This window comes from Salmo trutta, chromosome 13, assembly GCF_901001165.1.
Source record: "Salmo trutta chromosome 13, fSalTru1.1, whole genome shotgun sequence".
Lineage (NCBI taxonomy): Eukaryota > Metazoa > Chordata > Actinopteri > Salmoniformes > Salmonidae > Salmo > Salmo trutta.
Window position 1 is genome coordinate 80,963,785 of NC_042969.1, and position 18,824 is coordinate 80,982,608.

The 18,824-nt window shown below is 44.2% G+C and overlaps 1 protein-coding gene across 1 annotated transcript in view; it reads left to right on the top strand.

The window, feature by feature from the left end:
- The first annotated feature begins 567 nt into the window (after positions 1-567).
- Positions 568-18,824, top strand: part of LOC115206855 (cytoplasmic dynein 2 heavy chain 1) — a 91,016-nt gene continuing 72,759 nt past the window's right edge. The window contains exons 1-2 of the mRNA XM_029774032.1: positions 568-574; positions 672-793. Of these exons, the coding sequence (XP_029629892.1) occupies positions 568-574; positions 672-793 (129 nt within the window). The remainder of the gene's footprint in view (positions 575-671; positions 794-18,824) is intronic.

Sequence of the window (18,824 nt, forward strand, 5' to 3'; positions counted from 1 at the left end):
AACGAATAGAGAGACTGGGGAGGAGGGGGAATAGAGAGACTGGGGAGGAGGGGGAATAGAGAGACTGGAGAGGAGGGGGAATAGGGTGAGGGAGTTCTGCTAACTATCTTCCATGTTTTTAGCACATATAACTATCACCATTGGCCCATCCTCAACACATCAATAAATCACACTGCCATGAAGGGTAAATAAATCACACTGCCATGAAGGGTAAATAAATCGCACTGCCATGAAGGGTAAATAAATCACACTGCCATGAAGGGTAAATACATCACACTGCCATGAAGGGTAAATACATCACACTGCCATGAAGGGTAAATACATCACACTGCCATGAAGGGTAAATAAATCACACTGCCATGAAGGGTACATACATCACACTGCCATGAAGGGTAAATACATCACACTGCCATGAAGGGTAAATAAATCACACTGCCATGAAGGGTAAATACATCACACTGCCATGAAGGGTAAATACATCACACTGCCATGAAGGGTAAATAAATCACACTGCCATGAAGGGTAAATACATCACACTGCCATGAAGGGTAAATAAATCACACTGCCATGAAGGGTAAATACATCACACTGCCATGAAGGGTAAATACATCACACTGCCATGAAGGGTACAGGGTGTGTGTGACTCGTTTGTTTTACAATGTAACTGACAGCTGTCATCCATCTCTCTATCACCCATCCCCAGGAGGCAGAGACCACGGAGGCCAGGATAGCAGCCCTGGAGGCCAGTCTGAAGAGCATGGTGTACGAATACGTCTGCCGCTCTCTCTTCAAGGTCAGAACACACACATGCATGCTCTGCAGTCAATGACTGGTGATGTACAGAATAAGGTGTCTGCTGGCAGGACGGACGTGTGCGTCACAGGAGGCTGGTGGCACCTTAATTGGGGAGGATGGGCTTGTGGTAATGACTGGAGCAGAATCAGTGGAATGGTATCAAATACATCAAACATATGGTTTTCAGGTGTTTGATGCCATTCCATCGCTCCGTTCCAGACATTATTATGAGCCGTTCTCCCCTCACCTGTGTGTGTGTGTGTGTGTGTGTGTGTGTGTGTGTGTGTGTGTGTGTGTGTGTGTGTGTGTGTGTGTGTGTGTGTGTGTGTGTGTCAGTCAATAGATATGGCTGGAGGACAGACAGTATCTGCATTAACCTCTCAGCTCAGTCCATCTGCTGCCGGCCTCACATTAACATAGAGGAAACACTGGATTACATTAACATGAGGCTACTCTGTTCCTCTGTCCTCAGAGAGAGAGAGAGAGAGAGAGGAAACAGAGAGAGAAAGGTTGTTAGTTGCTATGGTTAAGGTGATATCTGTTGGTTTGACAGGTTCCAGGTGTTGCTGCTGTCTGATGTGGCTGTCAGTGTGTCAGTCTCTCTCTCTCTCTCTCTCTTTCTTTTTCTCGCTCCCTCACTCCCTTTCTCTTCTCCCTTCCCTTCTGTCACTGGACCGGCAATCCACACGCACACACAGATAATGAAATAGGATCACAAAGGGGAGTTTAAGTAACCTATAATAACAGTCTTCCTCTGGTCAAGTAGTACTCTCTGGTGAATCACACCTGAAAAACTCTGATGAGTCAGGACTGGTGCTAGAGGACACTGGACCTCTGAAATGCCAGTGCGGGCGCGTGTGTGTGTGTGTGTGTGGAGAGCAGCAGCCCTCTGCATGGGCATCACGTCGGAGCAGAGGGAATGCTGGGTAACGGCGGAGTGGAAAGGTCAGGCTTTGAGATGAGACGCTCTGAAGTTTTCCTTTTGTTCTCCAACACACACACAAACACACACACACACTCCATATATCCTACCAGAGACATGAGAGTAAACTAAAGAGGCATATGTTTGAGTTTTTATTGGAGTTCTGAATACTTAATCTCCTCTGAGAGAAAGAAAGAGAAATAAATGAGGCAGGAGGAGATAAAGACCTTTCCGGTCTAGATAAAGACCTTTCCTGTCTAGATAAAGACCTTTCCTGTCTAGATAAAGACCTTTCCTGTCTAGATAAAGATCTTTCCTGTCTAGATAAAGACCTTTCCTGTCTAGATAAAGACCTTTCCTGTCTAGATAAAGACCTTTCCTACTGTTGAAGTCGGAAGTTTACATACACTTAGGTTGGAGTCATTAAAACTAGTTTTTCTACCACTCCACAAATTTCTTGTTAACAAACTATAGTTTTGGCAAGTCGGTTAGGACATCTACTTTGTGCATGACACAAGTCCTTTTTCCAACAATTGTTTACAGACAGATTATTTCACTTTTAATTCACTATCACAATTCCAGTGGGTCAGAAGTTTACATACACTAAGTTGACTGTGCCTTTAAACAGCTTGGAAAATTCCAGAAAATGATGTCATGGCTTTAGAAGCTTCTGATAGGCAAATTGACATCATTTGAGTCAATTGGAGGTGCACCTGTGGATGTATTTCAAGGCCTACCTTCAAACTCAGTGCCTCTTTGCTTGACATCATGGGGAAATCAAAAGAAATCAGCCAAGACCTCAGAAAAAAAATTGTAGACCTCCACAAGTCTGGTTCATCCTTGGGAGCAATTTCCAAATGCCTGAAGGTACCACGTTCATCTGAACAAACAATAGTACGCAAGTATAAACACCATGGGACCACGTAGCCGTCATACCGCTCAGGAAGGAGACGCGTTCTGTCTCCTAGAGATGAACGTAGTTTGGTGCGAAAAGTGCAAATCAATTCGGGAACAACAGCAAAGGACCTTGTGAAGATGCTGGAGGAAACAGGTTCAAAAGTATCTATATCCACAGTAAAACGAGTCCTATATCAACATAACCTGAAAGGCTGCTCAGCAAAGAAGAAGCCACTGCTCCAAAACCACCATGAAAAAGCCAGACTACGGTTTGCAACTGCACATGGGGACAAAGATCATATTTTTTGGAGAAATGTGCTCTGGTCTGATTAAATACAAATAGAACTGTTTGGCCATAATGACCATCGTTATGTTTGGAGGAAAAAGGGGGAGGCTTGCAAGCCGAAGAACACCATCCCAAACGTGAAGCACGGGGGTGGCAGCATCATGTTGTGGGGGTGCTTTTCTACAGGACGGACTGGTGAACTTCACAATATAGATGGCATCATGAGGAAGGGAAATTATGTGGATATATTGAAGGAGCATCTCAAGACATCAGTCAGAAAGTTAAAGCTTGGTCGCAAATGGGTCTTCCAAATAGACAATGACCCCAAGCATACTTCCAAAGTTGTGGCAAAATGGCTTAAGGACAACAAAGTCAAGGTATTGGAGTGGCCATCACAAATCCCTGACCTTAATCCTATAGAACATTTGTGGGCAGAACTGAAAAAGTGTGTGTGAGCAAGGAGGCCTACAAACCTGACTCAGTTACACCAGCTCTGTCAGGAGGAATGAGCCAAAATTCACCCAACTTATTGTGGGAAGCTTGTGGAAGGCTACTCGAAACGTTTGACCCAAGTTGAACAATTTAAAGGCAATGCTACCAAATACAAATTGAGTGTATGTAAACTTCTGTATGTAAACTTCTGACCCACTGGGAATGTGATGAAATAAATTAAATCTGAAATAAATCATTCTCTCTACTTACATTCTGACATTTCACATTCTTAAAATAAAGTGGTGAACCTAACTGACCTAAGACAGGGAATTTTTACTAGGATTAAATGTCAGGAATTGTGAAAAACTGAGTTTAAATGTATTTGGCTAAGGTGTATGTAAACTTCCGACTTCAACTGTATCTAGATAAAGAGATTAATGCTGAGTGTGGGGACATGCATCCTTTCTTACTACTGCCATGGATGGTAACATGAATGGTATCCTCTATGACTTTGCAATGCTGTTACCAGTGGTGTAAAGTACTTAAGTAAAAATACTTTAAAAGTACTACTTAAGTATTTTGGGGGGGTATCTGTACTTTACTATTCATATTTTGGACAACTTTTACTTCACTACATTCCTAAAGAAAATAATGTCATTTTACTTGATAGATTTTCCCTGACACCCAAAAGTACTCGTTACATTTAGAATGCTCAGCAGGACAGGAAATGGTCTAATTCATACACTTATCAAGAGAACATCCCTGGTCATCCCTACTGCCTCTGATCTGGAGGACTCACTGAGCAGAGAACATCCCTGGTCATCCCTACTGCCTCTGATCTGGAGGACTCACTAAACAGAGAACATCCCTGGTCATCCCTACTGCCTCTGATCTGGAGGACTCACTAAACAGAGAACATCCCTGGTCATCCCTACTGCCTCTGATCTGGTGGACTCACTAAACAGAGAACATCCCTGGTCATCTACTGCCTCTGATCTGGAGGACTCACTAAACAGAGAACATCCCTGGTCATCCCTACTGCCTCTGATCTGGAGGACTCACTAAACAGAGAACATCCCTGGTCATCCCTACTGCCTCTGATCTGGAGGACTCACTAAACACACATGCTTTATTTGTAAATGATGTCTGAGTGTTGGAGTTTCCCCTGGCTGTCCGTAAATTAAAGGGAGGGAGATCACCTTTGTCAGTATTCAATGTCCATCGATGTCTTAGGACGTCGGGAGATGATGTGGAAATTGGCCACTAGGGGCAACGGTGAGCGCTGTTACCTTGAAGTAGGTTTTGATTGGGGATGGCGTCTGCCTCTGGTTTAAAAGGTTGCATGTTGGTATCAGCAATAGGAAGTTATTTTTTATGTTTTAGTTTTAAGCCTATCCCAATCCTTAACCCTTCAGAGTTAATGCTTAATCTTAAGAATTCGGAATTAATGCCTAAAGTTAACCGTAAACACTTTAAAATTTGACATTTGAGAGACAGGGATGAACATCTAATTGTGACGTGAGACTATGAGAGTTTGGAGAGAAAGCCGTCCCCCGGCCATAGTTTGAGTGACAGTTCCATTTGAGGCAGAGTCTTCCCAGATCACCTCTAACTCAACACAGCCGCAAGGCCGCTCCCCAATCACTACCTCTTAGCCCAGACACACAGACAACTCCACAGAGAACTGTGTGTGTGTGTCTGTAGAGACTCTGTCCCTCTCTGTTTTAGTTCACACAGAGACAAATTCCCACCAGGTAAGCAGTGTGCGTCCGTTCTCTCTAAATCTTTATTTAAACACTTCAGCACAGATGACAGGCGACAGCTCTGACAGACCCATCCTACGTCATGTGACAAGGATAGTGAAGTTTACTGGAAAGATCCCCACAGACAAAACCTCAAGGTCACACCACAAAATGGAATGGAAATAACAGACTTTACTTTCACTGAATACTGAATAACGCACATGCAGTAGCGGTGTGTGGCTAAAATCACTGGGGAAGGCCCCCCCCCCCGAAAATCCACATTACAACCTACAGTATGTGTTGTGACACTGTGATATATAGGCCTACGGCCGAGACAATGAGAAGACACAGTGGCAGATTAAATTCAACCAGACCTTTGTTTCATCACAAAACAGTAGAGCAACATCTGTCCGGAAAGTCCACAAAGCATATTGCATGTACAGTAACAGACAGTTAGTGACCTACAGCATGGTCAAGCAAGTTAATGTTTCCAACATTATCGGACCACTAAACAACTACTGATTTAGAACCACAGAGAGTTACCACAAGTTGCATCCATTTAGGAAAGGGCCAATTTTACCTAGCTGGCTAGCTAGCAACCGGAAGACAACAACACAATGAGATGCAACAATTCAAGTTTATCTGTCAATGACATTTATGCTCTCAATTGGATTTGATAGGAGTGAAGCCAAATCCAAGCTGGCCTCTGTTGACACTTTTTGTTGTTGTGCCAGGACCATTCACAGTTAAACTCGTTCAGTTTATCTCAACGCTGATTTAGATGTATTTTTTTTGTCAAGGAAGGCCAGATGCCCGCTGGCTTCCCTTGTCTTCACTGCTACAGGCAGCAACAATGTTCTACTGGTTTGGACCAGACAGTATCACTACACGTAGAGAGACAGAGGAGCTGTTTCACTCACTCTGATGCTTTCTCCTGGGAGATACATTCAGCCTCTTGAAGGAAATTATGAAACACAAGAGTTCTGAGCGTTTAGCTGGGTTAGTCACTGTGGGGCTGTCTGGTGTAGTCACTGTGGGGCTGTCTGGTGTAGTCGCTGTGGGGCTATCTGGTGTAGTCGCTGTGGGGCTATCTGGTGTAGTCGCTGTGGGGCTATCTGGTGTAGTCGCTGTGGGGCTATCTGGTGTAGTCGCTGTGGGGTTGTCTGGTGTAGTCGCTGTAGGGCTATCTGGTGTAATCGCTGTAGGGCTATCTGGTGTAGTCGCTGTGGGGCTGTCTGGTGTAGTCGCTGTGGGGCTGTCTGGTGTAGTCGCTGTAGGGCTATCTGGTGTAGTCGCTGTGGGGCTGTCTGGTGTAGTCGCTGTAGGGCTATCTGGTGTAGTCGCTGTGGGGCTGTCTGGTGTAGTCGCTGTGGGGCTGTCTGGTGTAGTCGCTGTGGGGCTGTCTGGTGTAGTCGCTGTGGGGCTGTCTGGTGTAGTCGCTGTGGGGCTATCTGGTGTAGTCGCTGTGGGGCTGTCTGGTGTAGTCGCTGTGGGGCTGTCTGGTGTAGTCGCTGTGGGGCTGTCTGGTGTAGTCGCTGTGGGGCTGTCTGGTGTAGTCGCTGTGGGGCTGTCTGGTGTAGTCGCTGTGGGGTTGGTGTAGGAAATTGGGTAGAACACTCAGCATTAGGCCACTTAAAGGAAAACTCCAAAATGTTATTTTGGTATTTGTTTCATTAGTCCATTGTTGAAATTGTCCCACAATGTTTTGCTTGTCATCAATCAATAAATGTAAATACAGAAATCATCATATGAAGCAAAACATGTTGGGACTATGTCTACAATGGACTAATGAAGCAAATACCAAAAGATTGTTTTTGGCTGGCGTTTTCCTTTAATTAGAGAGTGCATCGAGCTTTCACTCTTAATTTGGTCCAGGTGTGTGTGCACATGTGTGTGGTTTGGTTTTACTATCCAGAAGTCCTCACAAGGATAGTAAAACATGGAAAATTCGGACAAGTGTGGACATTTTGCCGGTCACCACAAAGAAAATGGCTATTTTAGGCTTAAGGGTTAGGTTTAGAGTTACAATTATTGTTAGGGTTAGGATAGTAAAACAAACGTGAGTGTTTGTATTATAATAATAATAATAATAATAATAATAATTTGGTGGGTGCTTATATTTGTCCTGTTTCTGGGAGAGTGGAGTCACGGCCAGGGTCATTATCAGCAGCGACCCAGGAGCAATTAGGGTTAAGGACACATCCACACATATTTCACCTTGTTCGCTCAGGGATTAGAATTGGCAACCTTTCAGTTACTGCCCAATGCTCTGTGTGTGTGTATGTGTGTGTGTGTATGTGTATGTGTGTGTGTATGTGTGTGTGTATGTGTGTGTGTATGTGTATGTGTGCGTGTGCTTGTGCGTGTGGGTGTGGGTGTGCGCGTGCGCGTATGTGTGTGTGTATGTGTATGTGTATGTGTGTGTGTGTTTTTTGACTCCGCTCTGCTGTGGTTGTGTGGTCATAGAGTGTGCACTGTGACCCTGCCAGGTAAAGTGGGTGAATGAATTGGTGATTTATGTTGTGTGTCTTTGAGAAAATGTGCTGTAAATGTTGTAGGGATGGAGTGGTTGAGGCTATGAAAGGTCATGTTGGTGGTACAGTTCAGCAGATGTGTTTCTATGTTCCAGATAAAGCTGTGAGGGCTTACAGCTAATATCTGAGGAATGGTCATCATGCTAAGTGTTGTGGTTCATCTGATGAGTCCGTGTTGATACTAATACTGGTGGGTCAGGTAGGGCTGTGCCTCAGTATAGAAGCTGTTACTGAATAATTCATCCTCAGCTCAGAAATAAAGCCTGTGCAGTCCTAGCACTGCTAGTGTGTGTGTGTGTGTGTGTGTGTGTGTGTGTGTGTGTGTCTGCCATATAAATGTGTCTAAGCAGATTGTGAGGAATGGGATAGAGAGCGTGTGTGTGTGTTCGGCAGGGTAGATAAATTAGAGATAGCAGTCGTGTGTGTGTGTGTGTGGCGACAGAAAAATAGATAAATGTGAGAGTCCAGGTGGATTTAAGCTGGTGAGAATAAATGGATCCTTTGGGCTCCAAACCGCCATCGTCCAGAATCTATCAGCGGGCTGTGTGTCATAAACGGCCCACCCTCAGCATTTATTAGCGGAGGGAATAGGGGATCCAATCTCTCTCTCTGTCTCGCTCTTTCTGTCTCGCTGTCTCTGTCTCGCTCTCTGTGTCTCTCTGTCTCTCTGTCTGTCTCTCTCTGTCTCTCTCTTTCTCTCTTTCTTTCCCCCCCATTCATTTCAAAGGGCTTTATTGGCATGGGAAACATACAGCGTCTCCGAAAGTTATTCAGACCCTTTGACTTTTTCTACAAGCAAAAAACATATTTATATAAGTATTCGGCTCCTTTGCTATGAGAAAGAGCTCAGGTGCATCCTGTTTCCATTAATCATCCTTGATATGTTTCTACAACTTGATTGGAGTCCAACTGTGGTAAATTCTATTGATTGGATATGATTTGGAAAGGCACACAACTTTCTATATAAGGTCCCCGAGTTGACAGTACATGTCAGAGCAAAAACTAAGCCATGAGGTCGAATGAATTGTCCGTTGTGCTCAGAAACAAGATTGTGTCGAGGTACAGATCTGGGGAAGTGTACCAAAAAAATGACTGCAGCAGTGAAGGTCCCCAAGAACACAGTGGCCTCCATCATTCCTAATTGGAAGAAGTTTTTATCCACCTAGATTCTTCCTAGAGCTGGCCACCCGGCCAAACTGAGCAATCAGGGGAGAAGGGCCTTAGTCAGGGAGGCGACTAAGAACCCGATGGTCGCTCTGACAGACCTCCAGAGTTCCTCTGTGGAGATGGGAGAACCTTCCAGAAGGACAGCCATCTCTGCAGCACTCCACCAATCAGGCCTTTATGGTAAGGTGGCCAGACGGAAGCCACTCCTCAGTAAAAGACACATCACAGCCCGCTTGGAGTTTGCCAAAAGGCACCTAAATACTCTGACCATGAGAAACAAGATTCTCTGGTCTGATGAAACCAAGATTCAACTCTTTGGACTGAATGCAAAGTGTCACCTCTGGAGTAAACCTGGCGCGATCTTTATGGTGAAGCATGGTGGTGGCAGCATCATGCTGTGGGGGTGTTTTTCAGAGGTAGGGACTGGGAGACTAGTCAGGATCAAGGCAAAGATGAACGGAGCAAAGTACAAGGGAGATCCTTGATGAAAACCTGCTCCAGAGTGCTCAGGACCTCAGACTGGTTCGAAGGTTCACCTTCCAACAGGACAACGACCCTAAGCACACAGCCAAGACAACACAGGACAGGCTGGACAAGTCTCTGAATATCCTAGAGTGGCCCAACCAGAGCCCGGACTTGAACCCGATCGAACAAATCTGGAGAGACCTGAAAATAGCTGTGCAGGATTTGCAGAGAAGAATGGGAGAAACTCCCCAAATACAGGTGTGCTAAGCCTGTAGCGTCATACCCAAGAAGAGTCGAGGCTGTAATCGCTGCCAAGGGTGCTTCAACAAAGTACTGTGTAAAGGATCTGAATACTTATGTAAATGTGATATTTCTGTTTTTTATTTTTAACAAATTAGCAAACATTTCAAAAAAACTGTTTTTGCTTTGTCATTATGGGATATTGTGTGTAGATTGACGAGGGGAATTTTTTTTAAAATAAATTTTAGAATAAGGCTTTAGCCTAACAAAATGTGGAAAAAGTCAAGGGGTCTGAATACTTTCCGAATGCACTGTGTTTACATTTCCAAAGCAAGTAAAATAAACAAAAGGGAAATAAAAAAGGGAAATAAACAATCAGAAAATAAAAGTGGACATTACACTCACAAAAGTTGTAAAATGCTGTAGATATTTAAATGTTATATTATTGGCTATGTACAGTGTTGTAACAATGTGCAAACAGTTGAATTTTGAACGGGAAAATAAATAAACATGTATATATATAGTTTGTTTTTACAATGGTGTTTCTTCTTCACTGGTTGACCTTTTCTTGTGACAACAGGTCACACATCTTGCTGCTATGATGGTACACTGGTATTTTACCCAGTAGATATGGGGGTTTATCAAAATTGGGTTTGTTTTTCTTTGTGGGTCTTTGTAATCTGAGGGAAATATGTATCTCTAATGTGGTCATACATTTGGCAGGAGGTTAGGAAGTGTATCTCAGTTTCCACCTAATTTTGTGGGCAGTGGACACATAGCCTGTCTTCTGTCGAGAGCCAGGTCTGCCTCTGGAGGCCTCTCTCAATAGCAAGGCTATGCTCACTGAGTCTGTACATAGTCATGGATTTTCTTAAATAGGGTTCAGTCACAGTGGTCAGGTATTCTGCCACTGTGTACTCTCTGTTTAGGTCCAAATAGCATTCCAATTTGCTCTCTTTTTTGGTTGATTCTTTTCAGTTTGTATAATTCTTTGTGTGTTCTAGGGAACCCCAGTGTCTAGATATAATTTGTATTTGTTGTCTTGGCTACTGGACCTTTTTTGGAACACCATTATTTTTGTATTACTGAGATATCTGTCCGGGCCCATGGTTTGACAAAATCTGTGCAGAAGATTTAGGTGCTGCTGTAAGCCCTCCTTGGTTGGGAACAGACGCACCAGATCATCTGCAAACAGTTAACATTGGATTTCTGAGTCCAGTAGAGTGAGGCCAGGTGCTGCAGACTGTTCTAGTGCCCTCGCCAATTCATTTATATTCCTATGTTGAAGAGGGTAGGGCTCAAGCTGCATCCCTGTTTCACCCCACGGCCCTGAGGAAGGAAATATGTGTGTTTTATTGCCAATGTTAACCTCATACTTGTTTTTTGTGTACATTGATTTTATAATCAATTGATTTTATAATCAATGTACACAAAATGTATGCTTTCCCACCAACACCGCTTTCCATCAATTTGTATAGCAGACCTTCATGCCAAATTGAGTCAAAAGCTTTTTTTTTAAATCAACAAAGCATGAGAAGACTTTGCTTTTGTTTTGGTGTGTTTGTTTGTCAATATGGGTGTGCGTGGTGTATACGTGGTCTGTCATATGGTGTTTTCGTCAGAAGCCAATTTGACTTTTGCTCAGGAAATTGTTTTCACTGAGGAAATGTTGGTGATACTCCAGAGGATTTTTCAGAGATTGCAGCTGACGCATATTCCAGGGTAATTATTCGGGTCAAATTTGTCTCCCTTTTTGTCGATTGGGGTGATCAGAACTTGGTTCCAAATATGTGACTCACCACCTGGATTTGGTCTTATGTAGCAAAATTTGAAATTGTGTTTTTTTACATTATGTTAAAGTCGAGACTGCTACAAAATGGTATATCACTCACTGCATTTGAGGAACAATGGGAAAGTAATTCTGCTTTGAAAGTTGATCAACTTGTAAACTCACTTTTGAGAAAATCACCTTTGAATGTTTTGCTATCTAGTGAAGAGCTCTTCTTTGTCTACACCCATTCAGCATCATTCACACCCTAAGCTTTAGCACCACCCATCTCGTTTCGCTCTCGAAGCGCACACTTGGCCGATGATTTGTTTACCTCTGGATAACATGAAAACAGCCTGACCAGCTCTGCTTGCAACAATTTCATTGCGCATTTTTGCAGACGTTTACTGACACCGGCCATATTCAACGGGTGTTGTACACATGTCACGTTACGTTAGCTAACAAGCCAGCCAGACACCGTTAGCTAGTTAAACAATAAACAGTTCCAACAATGCCACAGTGCTGGGAGCTAACCAACCATGTTCAATGTTAGCTAGCTAACATTAGGCTCTAACTAGAACAGCAAACGGCTCTGGGATACGAATAATAACGTCAGGTAGGGAGCCAGCTAGCTAACGTTAGCAAGCTAGCTAACAGTACACTTTAGTTTGAAATGAAACCACTTTCTGTGAAAATTAGAAAACGTGTAATATCTGAAAATGTAACGTTAGCTAGCTAAAGCTAGACTATCTCACCTGTATACATCACCGCGCATGGACACGTCTCCCTGTAAGGTATGCCATGCCACGGTTGCCCTTAGTTTGAAGATGTAATCTGGAGACAGGTGTTTTCTCCATCTCTTTAGCTATCATACTCTAATTCCATGGATTTCACAACTTGATCTTCCAGAAAGTGGAGAGTAACACTTATGCAGCTCCACTACACAATATATTTTAAAAAGCTGCGTTCGACAGGATTACCAACACAGACTGACGAGCTTCTATGGCAGACCAATCCGAACTCCTCTCTCGGCATGTCCAGCCCACTCATGGCTAGTGTGAAGGTTGCTAACTTTTTCTGTGGCTTAACAAGGCTCGTAATTTAACAATTATATTCGTATTTACAGATGTCATACGAGTTTGTTATTAAGGCACATGAAAGTTCACATGTTCAAGAAGGCATTTCTGCCAAAGAAATGTTCAAACAGCTCTCCTGTGAAGTCGTGACTTGAGACATATGCCTAGTTTCCTGAATCGTGTCACATATTAGGGAAGATGCCAGACCTGAGGATATTGCTGAAGTGTTTAAGAATAGCCTATTTGAATTTGGGGTCTGTACATTTTATCACTTTGTTTAGTATACCATCAACACCACAGGCCTTTTTGGGTCGGAGGGTTTGTATTTTGTCCTGTGGCTCATCCAATGTAATTGGAGAATCAAGTGGGTTAAGGTCGTCTTTAATAACTGATTCTAAGTAAATGATCATGTATGCTGAACAGAAATATAAACGCAACATGCAACAATTTCAAAGATTTTACCGAGTTACAGTTACTGAGTTACATATAGGAAATCAGTCAATGTAAATGCATTCATTAGGCCCTAATCTATGGATTTCACATGACTGACAAATCAGAACGAGTTTTTCCCCACAAAAGGGGGACAGAAATACTCAGTTTCATCAGCTGTCCGGATGGCTTGTCTCATGTTCCTGCAGGTGAAGAAGCCGGATGTGAGGTCCTGGCGTGGTTACAGGTAGTCTGCAGTTGTGAGGCCCGTTGGAGATTCTGCCAAATTCTTTAAAACGACGTTGGAGGCAGCTTGTGGTAGAGAAATTAACATTCCATTCTCTGGCAACAGCTCTGGTGGACATTCTTGCATTCAACATGCCAATTGTGCGCTCCCTACAAATTGAGACATCTGTCTCATTGTGTTGTGTGACAAAACTGAACATTTAAGAGTGGCCTTTTATTGTCCCCAGCACAAGGTGCACCTGTATAATGATCATGCTGTTAATTCAGCTTCTTGATTTGCCACACCTGTCAGGTGGATGGATTATCTTGGCAAAGGAGAAATAAATGCTCACTAACATGGATGTAAATACAACATTTTAGAGAAATAAGCTTTTTGTGCGAATGGAACATTTCTGGGATCTTTTATTTCTGCTCATGAAACATGGGACCAACACTTTACATGTTTCGTTTATATTTTTGTTCAGTGTACATGTTTTTGCTTTTGGTTCTTTGTTATATGGCTGAAAAGGTTGTAGAAGTGGTTTATCTATACATCTCCATTTTGGTTAGATAGCTTTTTGTGTTTTTCTTCTTCCCAGAAGTGATTTGATTCTATGGATTCTTGAATCACAATGAGCTGTTTTCTGTCATGCTGTTCCTTCTTTATCCGTAGTGTATTTCTGTATTGTTTTAGTGTTTCACTAAAGTGAAGGCGTAAGCTAATATCTTCTGGTTGTCTGTGTTCTGGTTCGATAGGTTTCTTAATTTCTTTCTTAGGTTTTTGCATTCTTCATCAAACCATTTCTCATTACTTTTAGTTGTCTTAGGTTTTCTGCCGGAATTGAAATTTTATATGTTAGCTGATAGGTCAAATATATTGTTCAGGCTCTTTCACTATTGCAGGAAACCATTTTGTTCAGGACATTGTCTAGGAGGGATTGTATTTGTTGTTGGTCAATTTTTTGGGGTAGGTTTCTACACCCTGCATCTATCTATAGAAGTGGTCACCAACCGGTCGATCGTGACTTGTCGATATCCAAGGCATTTCTGTATAAAACCCAACGATAAAGCCTTGTGTTCCTATTTTTGTTATTCGTCTCGGGCTGTAGGTGGTAGGTGGTAGGTGGTAGACGGTAGGTGGTAGGCGGTAGGCGGTAGGCGGTAGATGCAGCCAAAATGTTGGCATTTCATGTGTCTGAACGTACAAACTCTGCCTTCCCGGTGGGCCTGGAGAGGAAATCAAGTGCACTATGTCACCGCTGGCCAATCAGATTGCTCAGATGACCGAGTCGTCAGTACCGTAGCAGGCATAAGAGAAAGTTACAGCAAAGTTGATACTGTGAGATTTCAAAACATTTAAAACCATGACTAGAGAGAGACTGTCAACGAATACAGCAAAGAGCTGCTGTTTTAATGAGTGAGTTTATGTTTAAAACCACAACTAGAGAGACTGTCAACGAATACAGCAAAGAGCTGCTGTTTTAATGAGTGAGTTTATGTTTAAAACCACGACTAGAGAGACTGTCAACGAATACAGCAAAGAGCTGCTGTTTTAATTAGTGAGTTTATGTTCTTACTCAGAACTGTCAACACTTTGTATTCAACACTTTTATAAGCCATAAAATGCGCTTCTCCACTCAGCACTACAACAAGCACTGCAGCTGTAATGAATGAGGAGGAAAGTGTATCTATAGGCTTGTGTTGGTATTATTGGTATTATTAGCGGCTTGGGTCTTTTTTAATATCAAGGAATAGTTCACTTTCTCTGTTCATAGGAGTAACAACATGAATTTGTGCATGAGGCAGAAATAATGCGGTACGACTCGAGTTTCACCATCGGCTGGAAGATGGTGTCCCTTTTTGGTCAGTGTCAGTGGAGGAAAGGGAGAGAGGAAGGATGTTGAGAGACGGACCCTCAGTCTGCTGCTCTCTCCCTCCGCTGAGACTCACCATCAGAAGGAGGCACCATCAGCCCAGTAAAACACAAATAAATAGCTCATTATTTAAATTAATGCTCACTTAGTTGTGCCTCACAAGTAATACAGCAACGGATCTATTACCGGTGTGATCGGGGTTAGGGGTTAGGGGTTAAGGGTTAGGGGTTAGGGTTAGGGGTTAGGGTTAGGGTTGGGGTTAGGGTTAAGGGTTAAGGATTAGGGTTAAGGGGTTAAGGGTTAGGGGTTAAGGGTTGGGGTTAGGGTTGGGGTTAGGGTTAGTATGCAGTTTGTTTGGCTTCGATGCCTCGTGGGTTAGGGTTAGGGTTAAGGGTTAGGGGTTAAGGGTTGGGGTTAAGGGTTAAGGGTTAGGGTTAATATGCAGTTTGTTTGGCTTCGATGCCTCGTGGGTTAGGGTTAAGGGTTAGGGGTTAAGGGTTGGGGTTAGGGTTAAGGGTTAAGGTTAGTATGCAGTTTGTTTGGCTTCGATGCCTCGTGGTTTATTATTGCTCCGTTGAATTAGATAGTGATTTTGCTGTGATCTTATTTCCCTCATTAAAATGCAAATCATTTTATAACATTTTTGACATGTGTTTTTCTGTATATTTTTGTTGTTATTCTGTCTCTCACTGTTCAAATAAACCTACCATTAAAATTATAGACTGATCATTTCTTTGTCAGTGGGCAAACATACAAAATCAGCAAGGGATCAAATACTTTTTTCCCTCACTGTATTTTGATTTGTTTAACACTTTTTTTGGTTACTACATGATTCCATATGTGTTATTTCATAGTTTTGATGTCTTCACTATTATTCTACAATGTAGAAAATAGTTTAAAAAAAAGAAATCCTTGAATGAGTAGGTGTTAAACCCTTCAAACTTTTGACCGGTAGTGGACAGGTGTACCCTACCGAAGGAGTCCCCTCGAAGCCTACCATTGACTGTATACAGACCCAACGTGCGACCTAGCTACAAGAGTTGTGACCCGTTTTTTAAAATGATGTTGTGTGTAGGGGCCATACGGGGGAGGGAATACTGTCACCTCCAGGCAGGTGTTTGTCCCACTGTGTGCTGAGGGTGTCAGGTTCTTGTCCAGTTCTGGCATTTAGGTCGTCACAGACTAGTACATGAGCCCTGGGCCTGGAAATGGTTCATCTCCCCCTTCAGGATGGAGAAGCTGTCTTCATTAAGTATAGGGATTTTACTGGGGGAAATACCTTAGCTAGCACACATGAGGACATTATTCTCTGTTGAGATAATTCAATTAGGAAATTCAAAAGGAATGGATTTAATGGAGTGAGTTAGGTCTGCTCTATACCAAATTAGCATACCCCCTGAGTCCCCAGCTCTCTGTAACCTAGAGGGCAACCAGTGGGTCCGTCTCCTCTATACCACCCACCTGGTAGTTTGGTGGATGGGACTACCAGCTCTCTGTAACCTAGAGGGCACTCAGTGGGTCCGTCTCCTCTATACCACCCACCTGGTAGTTTGGTGGATGTTACTACCAACTCTCTGTAACCTAGAGGGCAACCAGTGGGTCCGTCTTCTCTATACCATCCACCTGGTAGTTTGGTGGATGGGACTACCAGCTCTCTGTAACCTAGAGGGCAACCAGTGGGTCCGTCTCCTCTATACCACCCACCTGGTAGTTTGGTGGATGTTACTACCAACTCTCTGTAACCTAGAGGGCACTCAGTGGGTCCGTCTCCTCTATACCACCCACCTGGTAGTTTGGTGGATGGGACTACCAACTCTCTGTAACCTAGAGGGCACTCAGTGGGTCCGTCTCCTCTATACCACCCACCTGGTAGTTTGGTGGATGGGACTACCAGCTCTCTGTAACCTAGAGGGCAACCAGTGGGTCCGTCTCCTCTATACCACCCACCTGGTAGTTTGGTGGATGTTACTACCAACTCTCTGTAACCTAGAGGACACTCAGTGGGTCCGTCTCCTCTATACCATCCACCTGGTAGTTTGGTGGATGAGACTACCAGCTCTCTGTAACCTAGAGGGCAACCAGTGGGTCCGTCTCCTCTATACCATCCACCTGGTAGTTTGGTGGATGGGACTACCAACTCTCTGTAACCTAGAGGGCAACCAGTGGGTCCGTCTCCTCTATACCACCCACCTGGTAGTTTGGTGGATGTTACTACCAACTCTCTGTAACCTAGAGGGCAACCAGTGGGTCCGTCTCCTCTATACCACCCACCTGGTAGTTTGGTGGATGGGAAACTACCAACTCTCTGTAACCTAGAGGGCAACCAGTGTGTCCGTCTCCTCTATACCAGGTTTCTTGTAGGATGATGTTTTTCTAATGTATTTGGTGTTGTCCAGATTCCTGCTCTTTATGGCAGATGACCTCAGACATTGGATATTCCAGGATGAGATAGTAAATGCTTTGTGTTCCATAAAGTGTCCAATGTTGTTGGTTGTGTGGTTTGGCCTCAGGCCAGTAAGTGTGAGCAGAGCCTGCTGAGCATCTTGTACATGCCATTGGCTTGGGCGGGTGTAAGAGTGGGGGTTGGGCCTGTTTGCCTGCTCACGGCCTGGGCGAATGTGTGACTTCCATATTGAGGCCTTCTTTGCGGGAAGAAGTGGTGGGCAGGAGGAGCAATAGCAGAGTGTTTCTCTGGTCTGGGCGGGGTGTCCGTTGATCTGTTGCTCCTTTGTGAGGTGTCGGGACTGCGGTTTAGGGCGATGTCCTTTAGGGTCCTGGTCGAAGGTGGGCGCTGCTGCCTTCTATAGGTGTGGACCTGGTAATAAAAGGCTGTCCAGGGTAGAGTGGTGGATAGATGTTAGGTTTTGAGGCACAGTCACAGGAAAGGCTTACATTAACTCGCTTTATGGTGGCAGGGTGGAAGTATTTTTCAGTGGTAGCAGGGTGAAAATAACCACTCATGAGTTGGGGAAAGTGGAAGAAGTTTTTTCAACCACTCCCTTGAGTGCTGTGGCCACCTTGTCCTGCTGTGCTCTCAGGTCATTTGGGCCTGTGGGCTGTTCTGCTGGTTTCTATGCGGAGGAGGCCAGCTCTCTCATGGGTTGTTCTCTGTCACACACCATCTTTCTCACCTTCTCCTCAATTGGTCTCATCTTTTCCTGCCGCTGGGCCTCCTCCTTCTGCTCCTTCTCTTTCTCCTGTTGAAGTGGTCTCACCACAGTCCACACACGTCTCTCTCACCCTCCAAGCTCTCCAGGTCTAGTTGGGGGGGGTGATGTTGTCTGGGTCTGGTTGAGGGGGTGTTGTTGTCTGGGTCTGGTTGAGGGGGTGTTGTTGTCTGGGTTTAGTTGAGGGGGTGTTGTTATGCTGGACTGTTGTCTGGGTCTAGTTGAGGGGGTGTTGTTGTGCTGGACTGTTATCTGGGTCTAGTTGAGGGGGTGTTGTTGTCTGGGTCTAGTTGAGGGGGTGTTGTTATCTGGGTCTAGTTGAGGGGGTGGTGTTGTCTGGGTCTGGTTGGGGGGGTGTTGTTGTCTGGGTCTAGTTGAGGGGGTGGTGTTGTCTGGGTCTAGTTGAGGGGGTGTTGTTGTCTGGGTCTGGTTGAGGGGGTGGTGTTGTCTGGGTCTAGTTGAGGGGGTGGTGTTGTCTGGGTCTGGTTGAGGGTGTGTTGTGCTGGACTGTTGTCTGGGTCTGGTTGAGGGCGTGTTGTTGTCTGGGTCTGGTTGAGGTGTTGTTGTCTGGGTCTGGTTGAGGGGGTGTTGTTGTCTGGGTCTGGTTGAGGGGGTGTTGTGCTGGACTGTTGTCTGGGGGAAAAATCTAAGTTTATCTAACTCTAAATCTATATTTTTGTAAAAACATGCTGAAATATTCAAGCGCTCATCTGCTCACAACCTCTGTCTCTCTCTCTCTCTCTCTGACTCTTCTCTCTCTCGCTCTCTCCCTCCCCCTCTCTCTCTTTCTCTCTCTCTCCCTCTG